The following is a 17508-nucleotide window of genomic DNA, read 5'->3' on the forward strand; positions in this document are numbered from 1 at the left end:
TTCTGCTAAATGCAAAGTGTGGGAACAGTTTGACTAAAGGAGCAGGGGATTCATAGATTTAATAGATAAGCAAGCAGTTTCATTGTTTTGTTAGTACTTAGGGCTAGAAAAGTCAGAGACTTCACGTTCTTCGCTATAATGAAAAAAAAAGTTTAGTATGATCAATTGTGAAAAGAAAGAACTCCAAATCCTTTAAAATGGATAATTTGATTGGAATTATTTCCTCCTATTTAGGAGCACACATTACCTGCAAAATTTGGAGTCATTTCAAGTTATTGTCCAGTTTCTATAACAGCTTACTAGAAAAAAAGCATTTCCACTTTCAACTGCACTTTGATTTTCACTCTTACTTTTTTAAAATAAAAAGGTTATTGTTGAAAAAGCAAAAACTCCTATCTGAAGCTATTTGGAATTAGCGTAATGTATTCTAGCAAAAGAAAAACATGTATAAATTATGTGTAAAATGGTTCTAGTGATCTTTATTCCAATTGTAGCTGGGTACTCTAGGAGTCATGCAGATAAATGTGGAACCATTTGGTTTATTCTGTAAATATAGCTGATGTTATTTTATTTTTCTTTATGTAACATGGATAATGTCTGTAGTCCTTTTCATTATGCTGAATATTTTATGCAACTTTTGTATAGGGGATGGAGACTACTAAATGACTAAGTCATTCTTCTAAGGTTTTCCTTGCTAGTTGCTGAAATATGGCTATGGTTTTTGAGAAGCCATGCACAACATTTTTCTTCAATTCAGCTTATGGTTATCTGCTGGAATCTGTTGTATTCTTATGCAGTGTTGTTCATACACTGTACTTATTTTTTTCTGGAATAGTGAATGCAGTATCATGCACTGTATGCCATAATACCTGTAGGCCACAAGCAAAATCTTCGTATTCTATATAAAAGATACTGATATTATTACCTTTGTGTCGGTAGGACTTAGCATTTTTGTGGCAGCTCTTATCACCAGAAAGTCTCATTCCAGTGTAACCCGTCGTTTTTCAGATTATTGGATGGTAATCAATAACTTGCTTAAAGATGTGTCAGGGAAATCTGTGATGGAATATTTAGTATGCTGTATATTATGGTATACTAAATGGTATATTATACCCTAAGTATAATAAGAGGATTTCTCTTATTAAATTTCTCCGCTTTCATTTAGAGATAGTTTTACCCATCTTTTGAAATCTTAAATTCTCATTAGAGAACGGCAATATGAAGAATTGCTTGGTAGCCTACAGAGAGTTAACAAATTATGATTCTGGCTTATTCTTACTACTTTATATTATATTGGATTAAAACCCACTAAAATGATACTATTTCCTTCAGTAATAAATATAGATTTCACAAGGATGTTATGCAGATATGAGTAGGAGGAATTTCTATATATTATCTGTGTATTAAAATAGGGCTTAGGTTTTACTTAAAAGAAAAAAAAGTGTTTGAATTTTGATGTCATGTATCCTTGAACTTTAATATGCAAAGCCTCTGGAGGTTGCTTTAGTGTTCTACAGGTGTTTACAGGTTGTTTTTTTTTAATATTCTCCATAACATATAGTTGAATGGAAAAAAAACCCACCACAATCTCAGCATAGCCTACCATCACAGTTTGTGTCCGATTATTATGAGGTCCAAAAGCCTTGCGTCTTAAATAGGAAAGCTTTTGTAGACAGATAGGATAGCCTATCATTCATCTGGCTGTACACACCAGTGCACACAGGATCCTGGGCAACCTTTTGGAAAAGCTGTGTAGAAATCAGTACATGCTACTGTTATAGTGGTACAAATGCTTCTTCCATTTCAAGAAGATTCCAATTTTGTTTTGTTTATTAAGAGGATTGCACATGTCTACCAAAGCAGCTTTAATCAATGTTTTATTTGGACGGTGTCAATGAAATTCAACCAAAAGAAAATCTGATTCCTGTGCAAATTTCTGAGCTATCATACCAATGAGAGGTTTAAGCAAATATGTACAATTGTAATTGAAGTGTGTAGTATTGGTAGAAGATAAAATGTTCATGTTAATATAACTAGTTGAAAACAGAATTAGGTTTATGGATTTATGAATTTGACTGATGGTCAATGGTAAATACATAGTGGTGATTTTATCAATGTCATTGAGTTTTAATTTACATTTAGAAAATTAGTTGTGCTGTGTTGTCCAAAAAATTGTAGCTTCCAATTTCATATCTTTTAAAAAATTGTAGAATAAATGCTGGTTAGTTTCAACCACATTACAGAATCACAGAATCGCCTAGGTTGGAAGGGACCTTTAAGATCATCTAGTCCACCCATAAAACCAAAACCAAAAACAAAAAACCAAAAACACTTCCCCAGGCAGGCCATTCCAATGCCTAATAACCCTTTCAGTGAAGAAATTGTTCCTAATATCCAACCTGAACCTCCCCTGGTGTAACTTGAGGCCATTTCCACTTGTCCTATCACCTGTAACTTGGGAGAAGAGACCAACCCCCACCTCTCTACACCCTCCTTTTAGGTAGTTGTAGAGAGCAATAAGGTCTCCCCTCAGCCTTCTCTTCTCCAGACTGAACAACCCTAGCTCCCTCAATCGCTCCTCATAAGACTTACTTTCCAGACCCCTCACCAGCTTCGTTGCCCTTCTCTGGACCCACTCCAGCACCAAAATGTCTTTTTTGTGGTAAGGGGCCCAAAACTGGACACAGTACTCGAGGTGGGGCCTCACCAGTGCCGAGTACAGGGGGATGATCACCTCTCGGGCCCTACTCACCACGCTGTTCCTGACACAGGCCAGGATGCTGTTGGCTTTCTTGGCCACCTGGGCACACTGCTGGCTCCTGTTCAGCCGACAGACAGTCGACCAACACCCCCAGATGTTTTTCTGCCAGGCAGCTTTCTAGCTCTCCCCTGAGCCTGTAGCGCTGCCTGGGGTTGTTGTGACCCAAGAGCAGGACTCACCACTTGGCCTTAGGAACAGTTATACTGGTATTTCAGTATTATCAGGGGATTTCTCTCATTCCTCTTAGCTAGTTGTTTTGGAACTCATTAAATATATAATTACAAAATATGTGTTCATGAATGAGCTTGGAAAGATATTATATGCCCAGCAGCTGAATGTATAATAACATTCAAAAAATGGAACAACTGTCAGAGTTTAAACAGGAGAACTTCTTATGATTTTATAACTACACAGATCATTCAGTGTGGCTGGGTAATCCTAGAGAAGTAGATCTGTACAGGGAGTATGTAATGTGAAAACAGATATAGGCATTCTGGCATATGCTCACTACATATAGATACACTGGAAAAGCTCATGAAACTTGGAAAGAGTTTGGGCTGGAGTCTTCCGGTTCTTTGATTTTTTTTTTTATGTTTTCATAGGTATTTTCTTGTCATGAGTAACTGCATATCATGTAGAGCTGAATGGCTAATAAATGCACCTTTCTGTGTTTATTTCTTCTATGGACCACAGTCCCAGACCAATAGTAGTCCACTTAATATAGGTTGGGAGACTTTAACAAGACCCATTGTTTGGAATTAGAATTAACATTTGCATTAGAATCAACAGACTGAAGCTCAGCTGGGATGAGTCAAGGAATATACTGATATATCACAGTAAATAATTTACTAGAGTTGGAATCTCTATAGGGAATTCATATTTTTTGTTTTTCAGAATATGGTATGAAATCTTTCAGTTCAGGGACCTGTGTTGTCCTCTATGACCTATGGTTAGAGACTCCAGGGTATGGTGTTCCCAGTTTTGATAGACTTAAATTTTTAAAGAGTTTTAATCCTTTGCTTTTCTTAGTTTCTGTATTGGAGAAACAAGCTTCTAATGATTTAATATGAAATGTGATGACCAGTAAGTGCAGTCTTGAGTGAAACAGAATTCAAAATTAGGGTACATGACCTAAGAATGCAAATTAAGCCCTTACAATTTAATTTTTGTTTTCTTTTTTAATGAGTGATATTTATTAGTGTTGCTAAGATTAATGAAAGAAGAACATGAAAATGCTGTAAACTTTTCCTGGCAGACTTTTACTTTCATAGTTCTTTTTTCCTCATGTGTTTGCATTAGTATCTTTTGCTGAGACACTCCTATATTACTTATGAAAAGATAAGCATTCAACTAAGCCATAATTGGAGTCTCTTACTATTCTGATTGAAAGATTACTAAACATTTTACTGTTGATTATGGAGCATACGAAATACGAAAATTTAAAGATTTCCAGAAAGCTGTTGTTAGATCTTTTAAACCACTTGTATGTACTCCATTCCACAAGTGTTAGACTTAAAAGTTTAAAACAGATTCTTTTTTCCAACTTGACTAAATATATCACTGAAGTGGCAATATTCTCTTTTTTACCGTGGAACTGCATTGAAGAAAAAAATCACGAGAGTGTTCTCTATATGACCTATATTTGGTCCTCTATTGCCTGATGGATTTTTTTTTGTGTGAGTTAATTAGATTTCCAGTAAATTATTTGTGAAATTAATCTCTTTCTTCTATCTCCTCATTACACTTATTCATGTTGCTTACATCTGATTATTTTAGTCATTTCCTATGAAGGAAACTCAGTAGATGTCTCTTAGAGTTAGCCTAATACAAATGGCCTACTTTGCATGTAGGCATGAAACGTGATGAAATATATCTATTTTTAAAGGTGGATCACTTAGTTTTCTACTTATGCTTTATACAGGAGTCTTGGGGTTGCATGTTCTGGTACCTCTGTGTCTAAAGCCCATGAGCCAGTGAAAATATGTAGGGCAAGGATCAATGAAGGAAGCCTGAATATAGCAGCTATAAGGTGACTGGTATGATGTTTGTCCATCTGAGATGGACTGCTGTCGCTTGGAATCAAGAATAATTTTGTTTCTAAGTCATCAGTCTGATGGGACTTTTCAAAAAAGCATCAAACCCTGAACTTTTGTGTATGTTGCTATGACGTGATCTTTTATGTAGTGCCTTAGTAGCTGGAGCATTCACTGAAAAAGTGCTACCTCAACTCAGTTCCTGTGCCAGAATAATTGTTTAGTGGTAGGCTCAGTAGGGTGTCTTTGCTATAGCTGCTAGTCTTAACGGCATCCACCTGCACTTTTTTAATGCAGTGCCAGTAGCAAGATACATGCAGAAGAGGGTTCTGAAGGGAAGCGCACATCTGCTGCATCGTTAGCATGTGCACCATTCTGCCCTGCATTTCCTTTTGCCTTGTTTGAGGAAGCTCCCAATTCTAGTGTGCAGCCCATTTGGGTTTGTATCTAAATATTTAACAGAGGGTTCAGGAACCAGTCAGCAAAAATTAAAGCCTACAACTATGGCAGTGTCAAATTGTGGTCTGAAGTATGCTTTGAATTTTGCAGCCTGAGTAAGAACTGCTGTCAAAAAATGGTGTTCTAGTTTGCTCTGTATATCAGAAAAAGAAATTTTCTGAAGGGAAAAAAAAAAAGCTTTGATAGGTTTTACTATTAAATTTGTTGATTAAATTGCATTGTTGGCAAATACTGTGATAAATATTAGATCATAATTTTTTATGTGCCTGTACCACCATGTGTGTTGTGGTATCTGCTGATGGACTTGATACTAGTGCGTTGTGTAACTCTGCACAGTGGCTTGGAAGGTGTCTTCTGGTTTTCATTTTTTTCTTCTCCCCTCACCCCCTCCCCCCAGATGTTTATTATTAAGTAATTCATCAAAGAACTGAATTTTCCTTTAAAACACACTGAAGAGCAGAATTTGCTCCAGTTCAGGAGAACACAGACCTTGAGGACTATATAAATCTTCTGTTTTAAATCTTTACTACTTTATTGGTGGATAAATTTTATTGGCAATTTAAGAGGGGATTTACAGTGTCATTCAGGAAAGAATACTTACTGCAGTCAGAGGGACTTCATGCTTCAGTGCTTTTCTGAATATGTTGAAAGAGACTTCAGCATATGTTCAAATGTTTTCTTGAACTGGGGCTTTAAAAGGTTTTATAAAATTAAAAGGCAGTATCATTGTAGACATTATTAAAATTTTGAACCAGTGTTATTATTATGTAGAGATTTTATTGAGCAATATTGCATATCACCATAAAATTCACTTCTTCAAATGAGCCCTTGCAGTCATTACAGTAATTTCATGGAAATATAGACACTGGCACTCCAGAAACACACTGGCTCTTCTAATTTCCCTGTTTCACACAGCTACTTTTTCAGACAAGCACAACTGTTTTTTTTGCCTGTCTCACTTCACTCATGAATGTCCTACCTTTATATGGCGCTATTTGTGGTAGAAGTAAATTAATTCTTGATTCTACTAGTAGTAAGCTTATACCTTGCATAAGAAAGTTTATTGATCAGATTTAGTGTTTCCATTTGTAGTTCTTTTCACATCGGCTCATTCTACATTAAAAATATATATGATTTCTAAAGCAGTAGCCAGAATTTAATATATATAGTCATAATTTTTATGAGACGTTAAGACTTTTCAGTGTCACAGCTTTTTCCTGTTACAGGGATGACTCGATTGCACACTGCGCACCAACAAAGCAATACATAGTATTGCTCAATAGATGAAATAAAAAAAATAAAACTAAATCAAGTAGTAACAGCAGTACTAGATAGCTTTTCATTATTTAATCCATACAACATCTGTATCAACATATTAAGTGTTACTACTATTCATTGCTAACTACTAAAATCAAAACCTGATAAAGTTACGTAAATTCATATGCCTGAAATCTAGGGCTCTGTAGATGATCTCAAAAATATTAAAAATCTAATCTAGGCCTTTATAGATAAAACACCTACACCTTGAATAGTCAGTCCAGACTCTGGAAATAAAACAGTTTACAACCTTTGAATGATACAGAGAATAAGCACAACTTTTTAATGGTGCTTGGTCATGCATTTTCTGCAATCTGGGATGCAGTGCTTTAGAAATTATGGGGTCAAATGCATAGACATGCAAATCTCTTCCAAAGGGAGTTTTTTCCGTGGCTTATTTGTTAGATGCGTTAGATTTGTTAGATCCGTGGCTTAATTTTGTTAGACTTTGGAAATGTTAGGACTACTACTGAATTAAATTTTTATCAAATATTCCATGGATTTAGCACTATGAATTTATCTCCCCTTAACTAAACTTTTTATATATGATAAAAAATACATCTTAGGAAGTTGCTGTATTTTTGTTTTGAAAATTTTAAAATAATGTTTCTATATTTATTCAAAAATCAGTATTCCTGAATATGTTTCTTTTCGCTTTTTAGAATTTAGGTCTGTTTCTATCTGTTCACATACTAGGGCAATGTTTTAAATGCCTTTATTTTATGTAAGTTTAGAAATTACTTCTCTATTAGCAGTAATGAACTGAAAATCTCTTACTTATACAGCTACATTTTGTTAATATTGAAATTTTTTTTTACCATTTATACACAGTGAGAATGAGGGTCTACTTCTATTCTAGAACTAATAAGAATTGTTATCTTTGGCAATTTGATTGTGCAGTTATTATAGAAACACTAAAACACTATTTCTTAATCTAGCCACTTTGTATTTTAAAATAAAGCAATTAATTATGCACCAGTCACTCATCAAGTAAATAACTAATTTTAACAAGATGAGAAATGTTAGTTCTACTCAGTGTTGGAATATTTTTGTGACTGATGGGATCATCATGGAAATCAGTGATCAATCAGCAATTGTATGCAGTATCTTTAGTAAAATTTATTTTTGCAATGTTCAGAAACATTTAGAATAAGAAGTGGGGATAGTGGGGATGGAATAAAATTAGCATACTTTTTTCCAGTGACCTGTTGTTTTTTTAATCTACAGAAAAAAATGTGACACTAGTTTAATGCCACTGTTTGACCTTCAATAAATCAAGATCCTCACAATGAATAGGAGAAAACAAAAACCAGACCAAACCCCACCTTTTCCTAATTTGTGGGCTAACGCATCAGGAATTTAAGGAATTTAATGTAGATATATCAAAATATGGAAGTAGACTTTGCAAAATTAGAAAAATCCTGAAAGTCTTCTGAGTGACTGCAAATTCTTAAGAGAGCTTCATTGTTGGCAGGAAGTAGAAAATAGTCCCTAGCTTTTTAGTCTTCAGTCATTTTTATCAGGCATAGACTATGTGACTGTGCTGGCAAAAAAATCTCGAGGTTACTCTGATTAACCTAGCTCTAAGGTTTCCTTATAAATCAGAAAATATGCTATAACTCTGAAAAAGACATATGAAATATTTAGTCTACTTCCCTCTTATATTTGAAAGTAACCTTGAAATATTTCTAGAATTATCACTGCCAGAAATAATGAAGATGTATGTTGTCATTGATAGTGCTTGATTGGCAAAGTATTGGCAATATATGACCAATAAACGAGGGACCTTTCTTCTAAGTAAGAGAGCAGGATGACTGAGCAGACATCTATCCATTTCTTTATCTAAAAAATCTATCATGTATGACAACTGGTTTCTTCAGTATGTTCATTAACTGACTTCAGTGGTAAAACAACTGCTATGTTGGTGGAGTATGCTACCAATTCTTCAGGTCTACATGGACATACTTGTGCAGATAAATTAGTTTTTCATGAGTGTACATTTTCCAAGCCTGAACAAGCAATACATACCTTCACACAGTCCTCATTTTACCAAAATAGCTCTCTAAAGTTTTGAGCTAAACTGATGTTAGGAAGTGAGAAAGAGAAACGAAATGATTAATATACTGGTATATCTGATTATTGGTAGAATTCCACTCATGTTTTAAAACTCTAGAAATTCATCCTGTGTTATATGTTCCAGAAAAACTGTTTGACACCCTGTTTTCAGGTGTTTGTTTCTGGGTTTTTTGTTGTTGTTTTTCATAGACATAACTCTCCATAACAATTTGTCACATTACTTTTGGCTGTTACCTTTTTATTTTGTAAAAACTATCAATTTTCCATTCATGAATGTGAGCTGCTCTGGTATTCCACTAAAATCATTTTGTACCTCGTTCTCTCTCTGCGTGGAAGAGCAGCACTATGGCGTGCTGTACGTGTTGAATGAGAACGCAAAATAAATGAATCCTATAAGGATTTCTCCATTTAAAAGAATTCGGTAATTGTTCATTTGTTATGGAAAATAAAGACCCAAAAAAAAGTAAAATAACAGTAAAGCTTTCAACTGAAAGCTAAAAAGAGACAATTAATAAATTTAATTAAAAATCCCATTTTCCTCAGCTAACCTTATTTCCTGGAATGGCTCTGTTAATGACTACAAAGTAAGTGAAATGGGATCGATAGCTTGTCTACTCTTTCTTGTAATCATTACCTAGTAGTTTTCTTTTTCAGTCTTTTATCTCTCTTTACTCTTTATTCTACATGGCAAAATCTAGTCATACCCTTCCATAAAATAAGTATTGCTGATTTCAACAAAATTGTGTTCCAGCTTAATTTTTTCATCCTATGAGATAAAAATGGTTTGAGAGAGAGGGAGAGTTTAAGGAACAAGGTCACAGTAGACTACTTATGGCAACTTCTATCCTTTACAGAACAATATATTATCAAATGAAATCATGTAGACTTGTGGCTTTTTTTTTATTCTTGGAAGAAGAAAGATTCAGGGGCAGAGTTTACTGTCTCAGCTTCTTTCACAAATGATATCCACTTAGGTATCTTAAAAGGTGACGTTATACAAATTAAAGTTGTCAGTGCTGTAACTTCTCAACTTATTTCTTCCCCATTCCTGGGTAAAAAGAAGTGTTTTTAGAAAGGCAGAGGGTACCCGTATTTTTCCTGTACTTTTTGTCTGTCCACATCTGTAATTTCAATAGAGTATGTATGCCTGTAAGTTTCTGCTTTGGCTATGGCTATTCTGAACAATGTGACTCCTATGTATGAGAAGAAAAGGATGAATTTTCGAAGAAGGCTGAGGATATGGTATGGTTTCTCTGAAGGAATTAGTGACTTCAGAGTCTTGATCTGCTGTTCCATAGATTACAAATCATCTTCTTTCTATGAAATAAGTACTGCTGATGAATTCTAAGGTATAAAACATATCAGAACTGGGAAGCACGTGTCGAAGACGCTCATGTTAGACATGAAGTTTTTGGCATGCAGTTTTAGGTTGACGAGATTTGTTGTGATTTGTGTGTTTGTGTTTGTTTATCGTACATACATATAAATACACACTACATTGCAAACTGCCGTGACAACCACTGTGGTATTTTAAACAACGAAGAGACTAGAATTTCAGAGTGGATTTCAGACACTGAATCAAATATTCTATCATGATACTGTTACTCCTGTGTTTCAACCGGTGTGGAGTAGGAAGTATTGTGTTTAAAAGCAAAGTCGACATTTTTTCCTTGAAGAATTCCTTTAGTGATTCCGTTTGAAAGCATCCCTGCATGTAGTTGGTTACATGCATGTTACTAATTCTGTAGGATAGGTTGTTGATAGGCACAGATTAAAGAACAGCAATCCTCCACTCCATAAATTATTTACAAGGCTTTCTCACAAGCAGCAGCGTGACAGAAGGGTTACTTGAGTGAGAACAAGAGCTGCAGAAGGGATCGTGAGAGGGTAGAGGAAGGCTGAAAGTGTACTCAGGTGGATAGGTGATTTGCACATTCCTGCATTCCGATGTCCAAAATGCGAGCTCCCCTTTGGCAAAACCCAAGCTTGCTCATCTACTATCCAGCTACCACAAAACCACAGAAGAAAGGGAACAGATATATGCTAGTTTAAAACATTTGTCTGACATGTCACTGTGTAGCAGCCCTCCGAACTCTGCTCCCAGCAAGCTGGCTCTCTGCACAGTGTGAGTGCAGTGACTCAGAGAGAGGAATGGTGCAATCTTCTGCCTTTGTAAGCCCAAATTAAATCAGCCCTTGAAGAGTTTTGAAGTTATAGAGCCAGAAGAACAGGAAATGGTTGTTCTCTGGAAACAGAGTTATGTGACCTGATGCTTTTTTGGCTCTCATATTATAAAATGCTTCAAATGTTATTCCTCCGTTGTTAAGGATAGCGTTTTGTTTAGTTGCTTTTGCACCTCCTTTGTGCCGCCCGCCCTGGGGAGGTGCCTGGGATTCCCTTTCTCTGCTGTTTGTCTTGAGGTGTCTATCAGCAGTACCACACAGAAGCTAAAGACATGAACAAGAGCTGCAGAAGGGATTGTGGGAGGGTACAGGAAGGCTGAAAGTGTACTCAGGTGGATAGGTGATTTGCGCATTCCTGCATGCCTATGTCCAAAATGCGAGCTACCCTTTGGCAAAACCCAAGCTTGCTCATCTAGGACTTAAGGCTTAAAAATAAGGTATTTTTCCTCTGTTGCTGTAAGGAAGATTAGGTCTTTCATCCATGCTGGAGTGCTTTGTCTAAATTTAACTCTGGCTGTTGGAGAGACTTACTCCTAGGGTTTGTGGCACAGCTGTGGAAACTACTGCCAGTGGGTTTGGTTGGAGACTTATGAAGCAACCCTAGGGGAGGATGAAGAGGAAAGTTGGTTGGGGTTTGTTTTGTTATACATACATGCTAGTGTGGATGATGCCAGATCTGAAAGAAGGAGATGCACAGCTGAACAGGGTTGGGGAGCAAGTTGGGCCATAGCACAGTGCAAAGCCAGTGCTATTATAGGAGGCCAATGCCCACTCCCCCAGGTCTGTGTGTGCCTAGAAACACAACAGGCCAGCATATAACAAGCTTTACATCTTGCTCTCTTTTTTTTAAAAAAAAAAAGTAATTGCAATAAATTGCTAAGCAGTTCTGTTCCAGTGTGTGAAAGCTGGGTGGTGTTGCTTACATTTGCTGATGAATTTGGGTCTTACAGCTACTTCAAGGTGTCCTGTCTGTGTTTCATTTCCAGGTTCAGGTCCTTCGCAACGCAGGGGAAGAAGTGACCCTAACTGTGTCCTTTCTGAAAAGAGCACCTGCTTTTCTCAAACTGCCACTGAATGAAGATTGTGCATGTAAGCCTTTATTACTTGGCCAAAAGAAAACTCAGTTCAATGCTCATGAATGTTTGCAGCTTCCGAACATACTGTGCATTGAGGGTGATTGACAGCAGCTTTTCCGGTCAGCATTGCTGCCTGAATATCAGCTGTTTGTATTGCCAGGTCTGGTACTAATATTTACCTTAAGCGAAAAATTGCTATCTTTGCTTGAAAACCACCAGGCATTTGGCTGGTGTGAATCAGCAAAGTTGCAGGTAAAACGGTGAGATTGCATTAATTTACAGTAGCTCACATCCTGATGCAGAGCATTTGAAAGAGGTTTTCCAGGCAGCATCAGGTAATGTTTTGGTCGGAAAGATTTTTGTCTTGTAAATGTGAAAATGAGATTGTGTGTGTATATTTAGAGGGCTTAACTTTACCATTTAAAATTCAGAGGATTTGGTGGAGGTGTCTGTCTACCTAAAAATAAATTACTCTGGGATAATTAGAATTTTGTTTAAGTCCAACCAAGTTTTAGTCAACTAGCCCCGTGAGAGACATATGGAGGCAGCTGTCTTCCTTTAATTATATTAAATTGTAAGTGTGGGTGCATAATTATAGACAGTTGCAGCATATCTAAGCATATTTATATGTCAGCCTTTTGTCACTACTGCTTTGCTTCTGCTTCTTGCTCCTACGAGGGTAAAATGAATTGCTTAATTTTTAAGCAACAAAACAATAAATGTTTTATTTCAATGTTTTTATTCTTTTAAGCTAGTAAGAACAAAATAAAATAAATTATGAAATAATATTTTATACAGTCTTTTGCTGAAATACTGTCTTTGTCTTTTGCCTAGGTGTTAAATTTTAGTGAGACAAGAAAAAAATCAGAATACCATATCCTTAAATAAAAATTCATCCCAGTACATTTGTCCCTTTTATGACAGGTTGTGCTACCGCAGAGTATCCTGAATAATGCACACAAACGTGCATTTGCATCAGTCCTATCATGTTACTTTTGAGGTGTAATTTCCTAAACTGTTACAAGAACAGTTCAAACTGTAGTAGTTCGAACTGTAGTTCATCAAGACAAACAAAAGCATTATCTGACTTTTTCCTTTATGTGAAAACTAAGCGAGGAGGTACACACTTTCTTTTTACTACCAAATTTGCAAAAACCTTTGGGTGTTTTTTCTTACTAAAGAGATTATTAACTCTCTTAAGCAAAGCACCAGAGGAGACATTCTTGAGACTCCACTCAGCTTGAAAAGTTACCCTGCTCAAATCAGAAGCCGACACTGAACAGGGAAAGTAAATGAATGTCAGACTTGACAAAACTAGTGGGGGAAGGGGAATACATACATACAGACGTACACAAATTTGAATTATAGCATTATAGGTTAATGAAGATTTTTTTTGTGTAATCATTTTTTTATTAGGTGCCCCCAGTGACCAAAGCAGTGGCACATCCTCTCCCCTATGTGACAGTGGTTTGCATCTCAACTACCATCCCAACAACACGGTAAGAGCTTATGTTTCTTTGATGGAATTTCAAAGAAGAATAAAAATATTATAATTTCTAAGTGGATGTAATTAATAAAGGACAGAAACATGGAAGGAGCTCTAATTAACATTGGAGACAGGCAGTTCCATAGGGGCAAAAAGAGCTGCCAGGTATTGTGGCTGCAAATTAAACTATGATAAATTATACCAATTGAGATTGTGCCTGGATAGATGGGATTACTATTTTTATCTGGGCAATAGGGATTTTGTGAAAGATTATTTCTACAGAATAGGAATTAAAATTATTCAAATGAAAAAAATATCGTCGTGGTTTAATCCCAGCCAGCAACTAGGCACCACACAGCTGCTCTATCACTACCTCCTGGTTGGATGGCAGAGAGAACTGGAAGAGTCAAAGTGAGAAAACTCGTGGGTTGAGATAGACCAGCAGGCAGGTGTTCAGCCATCCCCAGGAAAGCAGGGCTCCATCACGTGTAATGGTTACTTGGGAAGACAAATGCCATAACTCCGAATGTCTCCCTTTTCCTTCTTCCAACACCTTTATGAGTATGATGTCATATGGTGTAGAATATCCCCTTGGTCAGTTGGGGTCTGCTGTCCTGGCTGTGTCCCCTCCCAACATCTTGTGCAATCCTGGCCTACTTGCTGGCAGGGCGGTGTGAGGAGCAGAAAAGGCCTTGACTCTGTCTAAGCGCTGCTCAGCAATAATGAGAACATCCCTGTGTTGTCAACACTGTTTTCATCACAATTCCAAAACAGAACCCCACGCTTGCTACTAGGAAGAAAATTGACTCCATCCCAGCCAAAACCAGCACATATATCTAAAGAAAAGGTAGAATACCTTTTTTTCAGAATATTTTTCCATTATTTTTATTTCATTTATTATCTGAAACTTTTTGCAAAGGATGGTTTAGATTCATGTTTTTGCCTCTTTATAAGGTGAGAGCATTTTACTTGTAATAACTTAATATCTTGCTAAAGAATGATAGCATTATGGAGCAAAGTCTGTTTAGGATTAAATGCTGCAGATGTCTGACCAGATTTTTAGTAAAAGATGCCTTTGAAGTGCAACAAGGGGCTTTCAACAATTTTCTTAGCCAGAAAAATGCAAATTTTGCATTGTTTTATGTAGTTCTAAAAGGGTTTTGCTGCATATTTGGCTTTGTGATAGGTGAAAATACTGAGATAAAATAAAAAGCACTGAATGAATAAACCATATATCACATAATTATTACAAATATATATTTAAAAAAAGAGAAATGTAAGGATTGTTCAGAAGACTTTGCTAAAGTAGACTTTGCTAAAGTCAATAGTACAGATTTTAAGCCTGATCGAAGTAGACTTAAAAGTCAATAGTACAGATTTTAAGCCTGATCTGGAAAACTGCTAGGTTTTATACACTTTCATGGGAGCTGGAATTTATAAAAATTGGATAAAACCAATAAAATTGGTGTCTTAATGCAGGTCAAAAAATATAATATGTATGTATACCTAGTGCAACATCAGAAGCAGGCTTATCTCAACGGTCTCTATATGTGTGCGTGTAGAAAGGCTGTTGCTATTTGCTGGCCACTTCATTTCTAACTTTGCTTTTAGGATAAAAACCATGCTTCCATTTGTGAATCTTATTTCTGCAGCTATCAAAACTGATCTAAATTAGCTGCAGTTTCTATTTGAACTGATAATGATTTACTGAAACCACATCTTTCTCTCTCAGTTTAAATAATATAATGAGGCATCATGAGTCTATAATTCACCCTAAATTAAATTCTTCTGCTGAAGACCAGGATGTGGTTCTTATCTCAGATGTCCCCTTGTAATGCGAATAGAGTGCTTCATAAAACAAAATGAGACGTCTGTATGATTTCCTAAATTATGTACAACTCTTATGTCATGGTCCTTTTTTCTCAGAATATTCTCTAGAATGCATTATGACTATTTCTTAATTTATAACCTTGGTGATTCACATGAAGGAGGCTTTTGACTCAGAATTTGGAGCAGACAGGACTGGTTTTGGTCATTTTCAATAATTCGGGATTATGCAGGCTAAATGTATGGGGAGTATTTCTGTTGCAGACAGATCTAGGCCTACAGTTTGCATATAAACTTTTTGCCACATTTCAGCTTTTTCCTCAATTTAAATCACAGCTAAAAAAAGTTCCTGAAAGCAGATAGAAAAGGTTAAAAATTCAAAACTATGTTTAAAACAACATCCTAGCTTAGTCTTCCTAGCCAATCATTTAGTTCTTTGGATTGAATCTATGGAATGTTTCGCCAGAGAGTCAATGTTTTAAATAAGTGAATCTACTTATGAAAAGTCTACTGTTCAGCTAAATTAATGTTCATACTGATCTTTTCTTTTGTATGCATAAAAGATATATGAATATATAAGTAAGAGTAAAGTTCAAGTTGGCAATGCTTTATAATTACATAGATCTTGCACAAAAAACACACTCTAAAAAATACAAGGTGTACTTAATTTTTGTAGTATTTTTTTATAGAAGATACAGGTTAGAAAAAAATATGAAGTCTTCAGGATCAGCAGGTACAATTCTACTGATACAGTGAAAGTACTACATACCTTTCAGTGAGAATCATGCTGCTTTGCATGAAAATATCATCACTTGCAGTGTTTGGTAAAACATTTTATAATGAAAGGAAGAGCTGTTGGATTTTTTAAAAGAATTATTGATCATTTCACTTTTATAAGCATTTCTCAGCCAAGTCTATATTCTGTAAAGAAGATGGTGAAATTAGACTGTAGGGATTTATTTTTTGTAGATAAGATCATAGATGTGATAAAGTTAAATTTTCATATAATTAATGTACTGTGTAAATAGGTAAAATATTCATCCTAAGCATGTAGTTTTGACTAAACAATTTTCATCACATGTTAAATCCCATTCACAATTGCTGGGTTTTGATGTGATGTCATTAGAATAGCCATACATATCAATGTGTATGGGCCGACAGGAAATAACTGAATTATGGTTGTAGAGTGAATAATTTAGAGATCATCTTTATTCAGAGTACAGGTATAAAACTAGTGGCTGATGATGTGATATGCAGTAAATATTCACTTTTATTCATGACTGGTCATTTCAATAAAAGGACACAATCTGTTTTCCCTAGAGTTTTAGAATACTGTTCCTCACACTCACTCTAACCATATTGATGGTGAGGTTTATATAGATTTGTTTTGTGTGTGAGAAAAAGTTCAGAATCTCTCCAGTGCTAAGTAAAACTGATGCCAAACGATCTGAGGAAAGTAGAACACAATGCCAAATTTAAAAAAGTCTATCTTTCTCTTTCCAAATCTGCTGAGTACTTATAATGAAGCCCAAAACTGAGAAGGACCTTTTGGTGTTTTTCAGGATACATTATCATGTTCCTCATGGCCAGCATCCCCAGGACTTAGGTGGGAAAAAAGGTGGTGTGATCTCCGATTAATTCCACTTCTTCATTCACGGTTTTCCCAGTACCTTCCAGGATCAGATTTGTGCAGGTAAAGTAGTTCAGAAAGTTGAAACTTGACTTCCTGGCTGACAGATACAAGCCTTAGGAGTTGCCTTGTTAGAGGAATGGCATTATTAGTTCCACCACAGCTGTCAGAGACATGAAACACAGGAGCTTTCATAAAGGTCTGTCTAGGTCCACATCAGCTCATGTTGTGCTCTGACATCAGCTAGGACCAGCTCTGTGGGCAATACATGTGATCTTCTCACTTGTGTCTTGTGGTCAGCTCGTTTCTTGGTTTGAGATTGCACATAGGTCATCATATTTAATAACTGCTAATGCTCCTGTGCTCAAAAACTTATTTCTAAGCCGGTTTTTTTATACCTTCGTTTTTTGTAATGCACTGTGGCTAAGTTTTTTAAAATGTGCTTCCTTTTGTTTCTATTAAATCTCTCACCTGTTAACTTCATTGGTTGAATAATCTTGTTTGGGAGCAGTAAGGGCTGGCTGCCCCATGGGGGACGCAAGCCAAGAGCAGAGGGTGGCAGTGAGGCTGGACAAGGCAGTGTCCACGCAGACCAGGGCCCTGTCCCACTGCCCGCCAGTGGAGGAGCAGGGAAGGCTTAGGGGTGGTCTTCAGATGAGT

At 36.2% G+C, this 17508-nt stretch overlaps 1 protein-coding gene across 4 annotated transcripts in view; it reads left to right on the forward strand.

Annotated features, from left to right (window-relative positions):
• Nucleotides 1-17508, forward strand: part of SNTG1 (syntrophin, gamma 1) — a 228932-nt gene that overhangs the window by 110158 nt on the left and 101266 nt on the right. For all 4 annotated transcript variants that reach the window (XM_014937004.1, XM_014937005.1, XM_014937006.1 and 1 more), the window contains 3 exons: nucleotides 11816-11918; nucleotides 13322-13404; nucleotides 16781-16911. In XM_014937004.1, the coding sequence (XP_014792490.1) occupies nucleotides 11816-11918; nucleotides 13322-13404; nucleotides 16781-16911 (317 nt within the window). The remainder of the gene's footprint in view (nucleotides 1-11815; nucleotides 11919-13321; nucleotides 13405-16780; nucleotides 16912-17508) is intronic.

The sequence above is a fragment of the Calidris pugnax genome, unplaced genomic scaffold (genome assembly GCF_001431845.1).
Source record: "Calidris pugnax isolate Ruff unplaced genomic scaffold, ASM143184v1 scaffold51, whole genome shotgun sequence".
NCBI classification, from domain to species: Eukaryota; Metazoa; Chordata; class Aves; order Charadriiformes; family Scolopacidae; genus Calidris; species Calidris pugnax.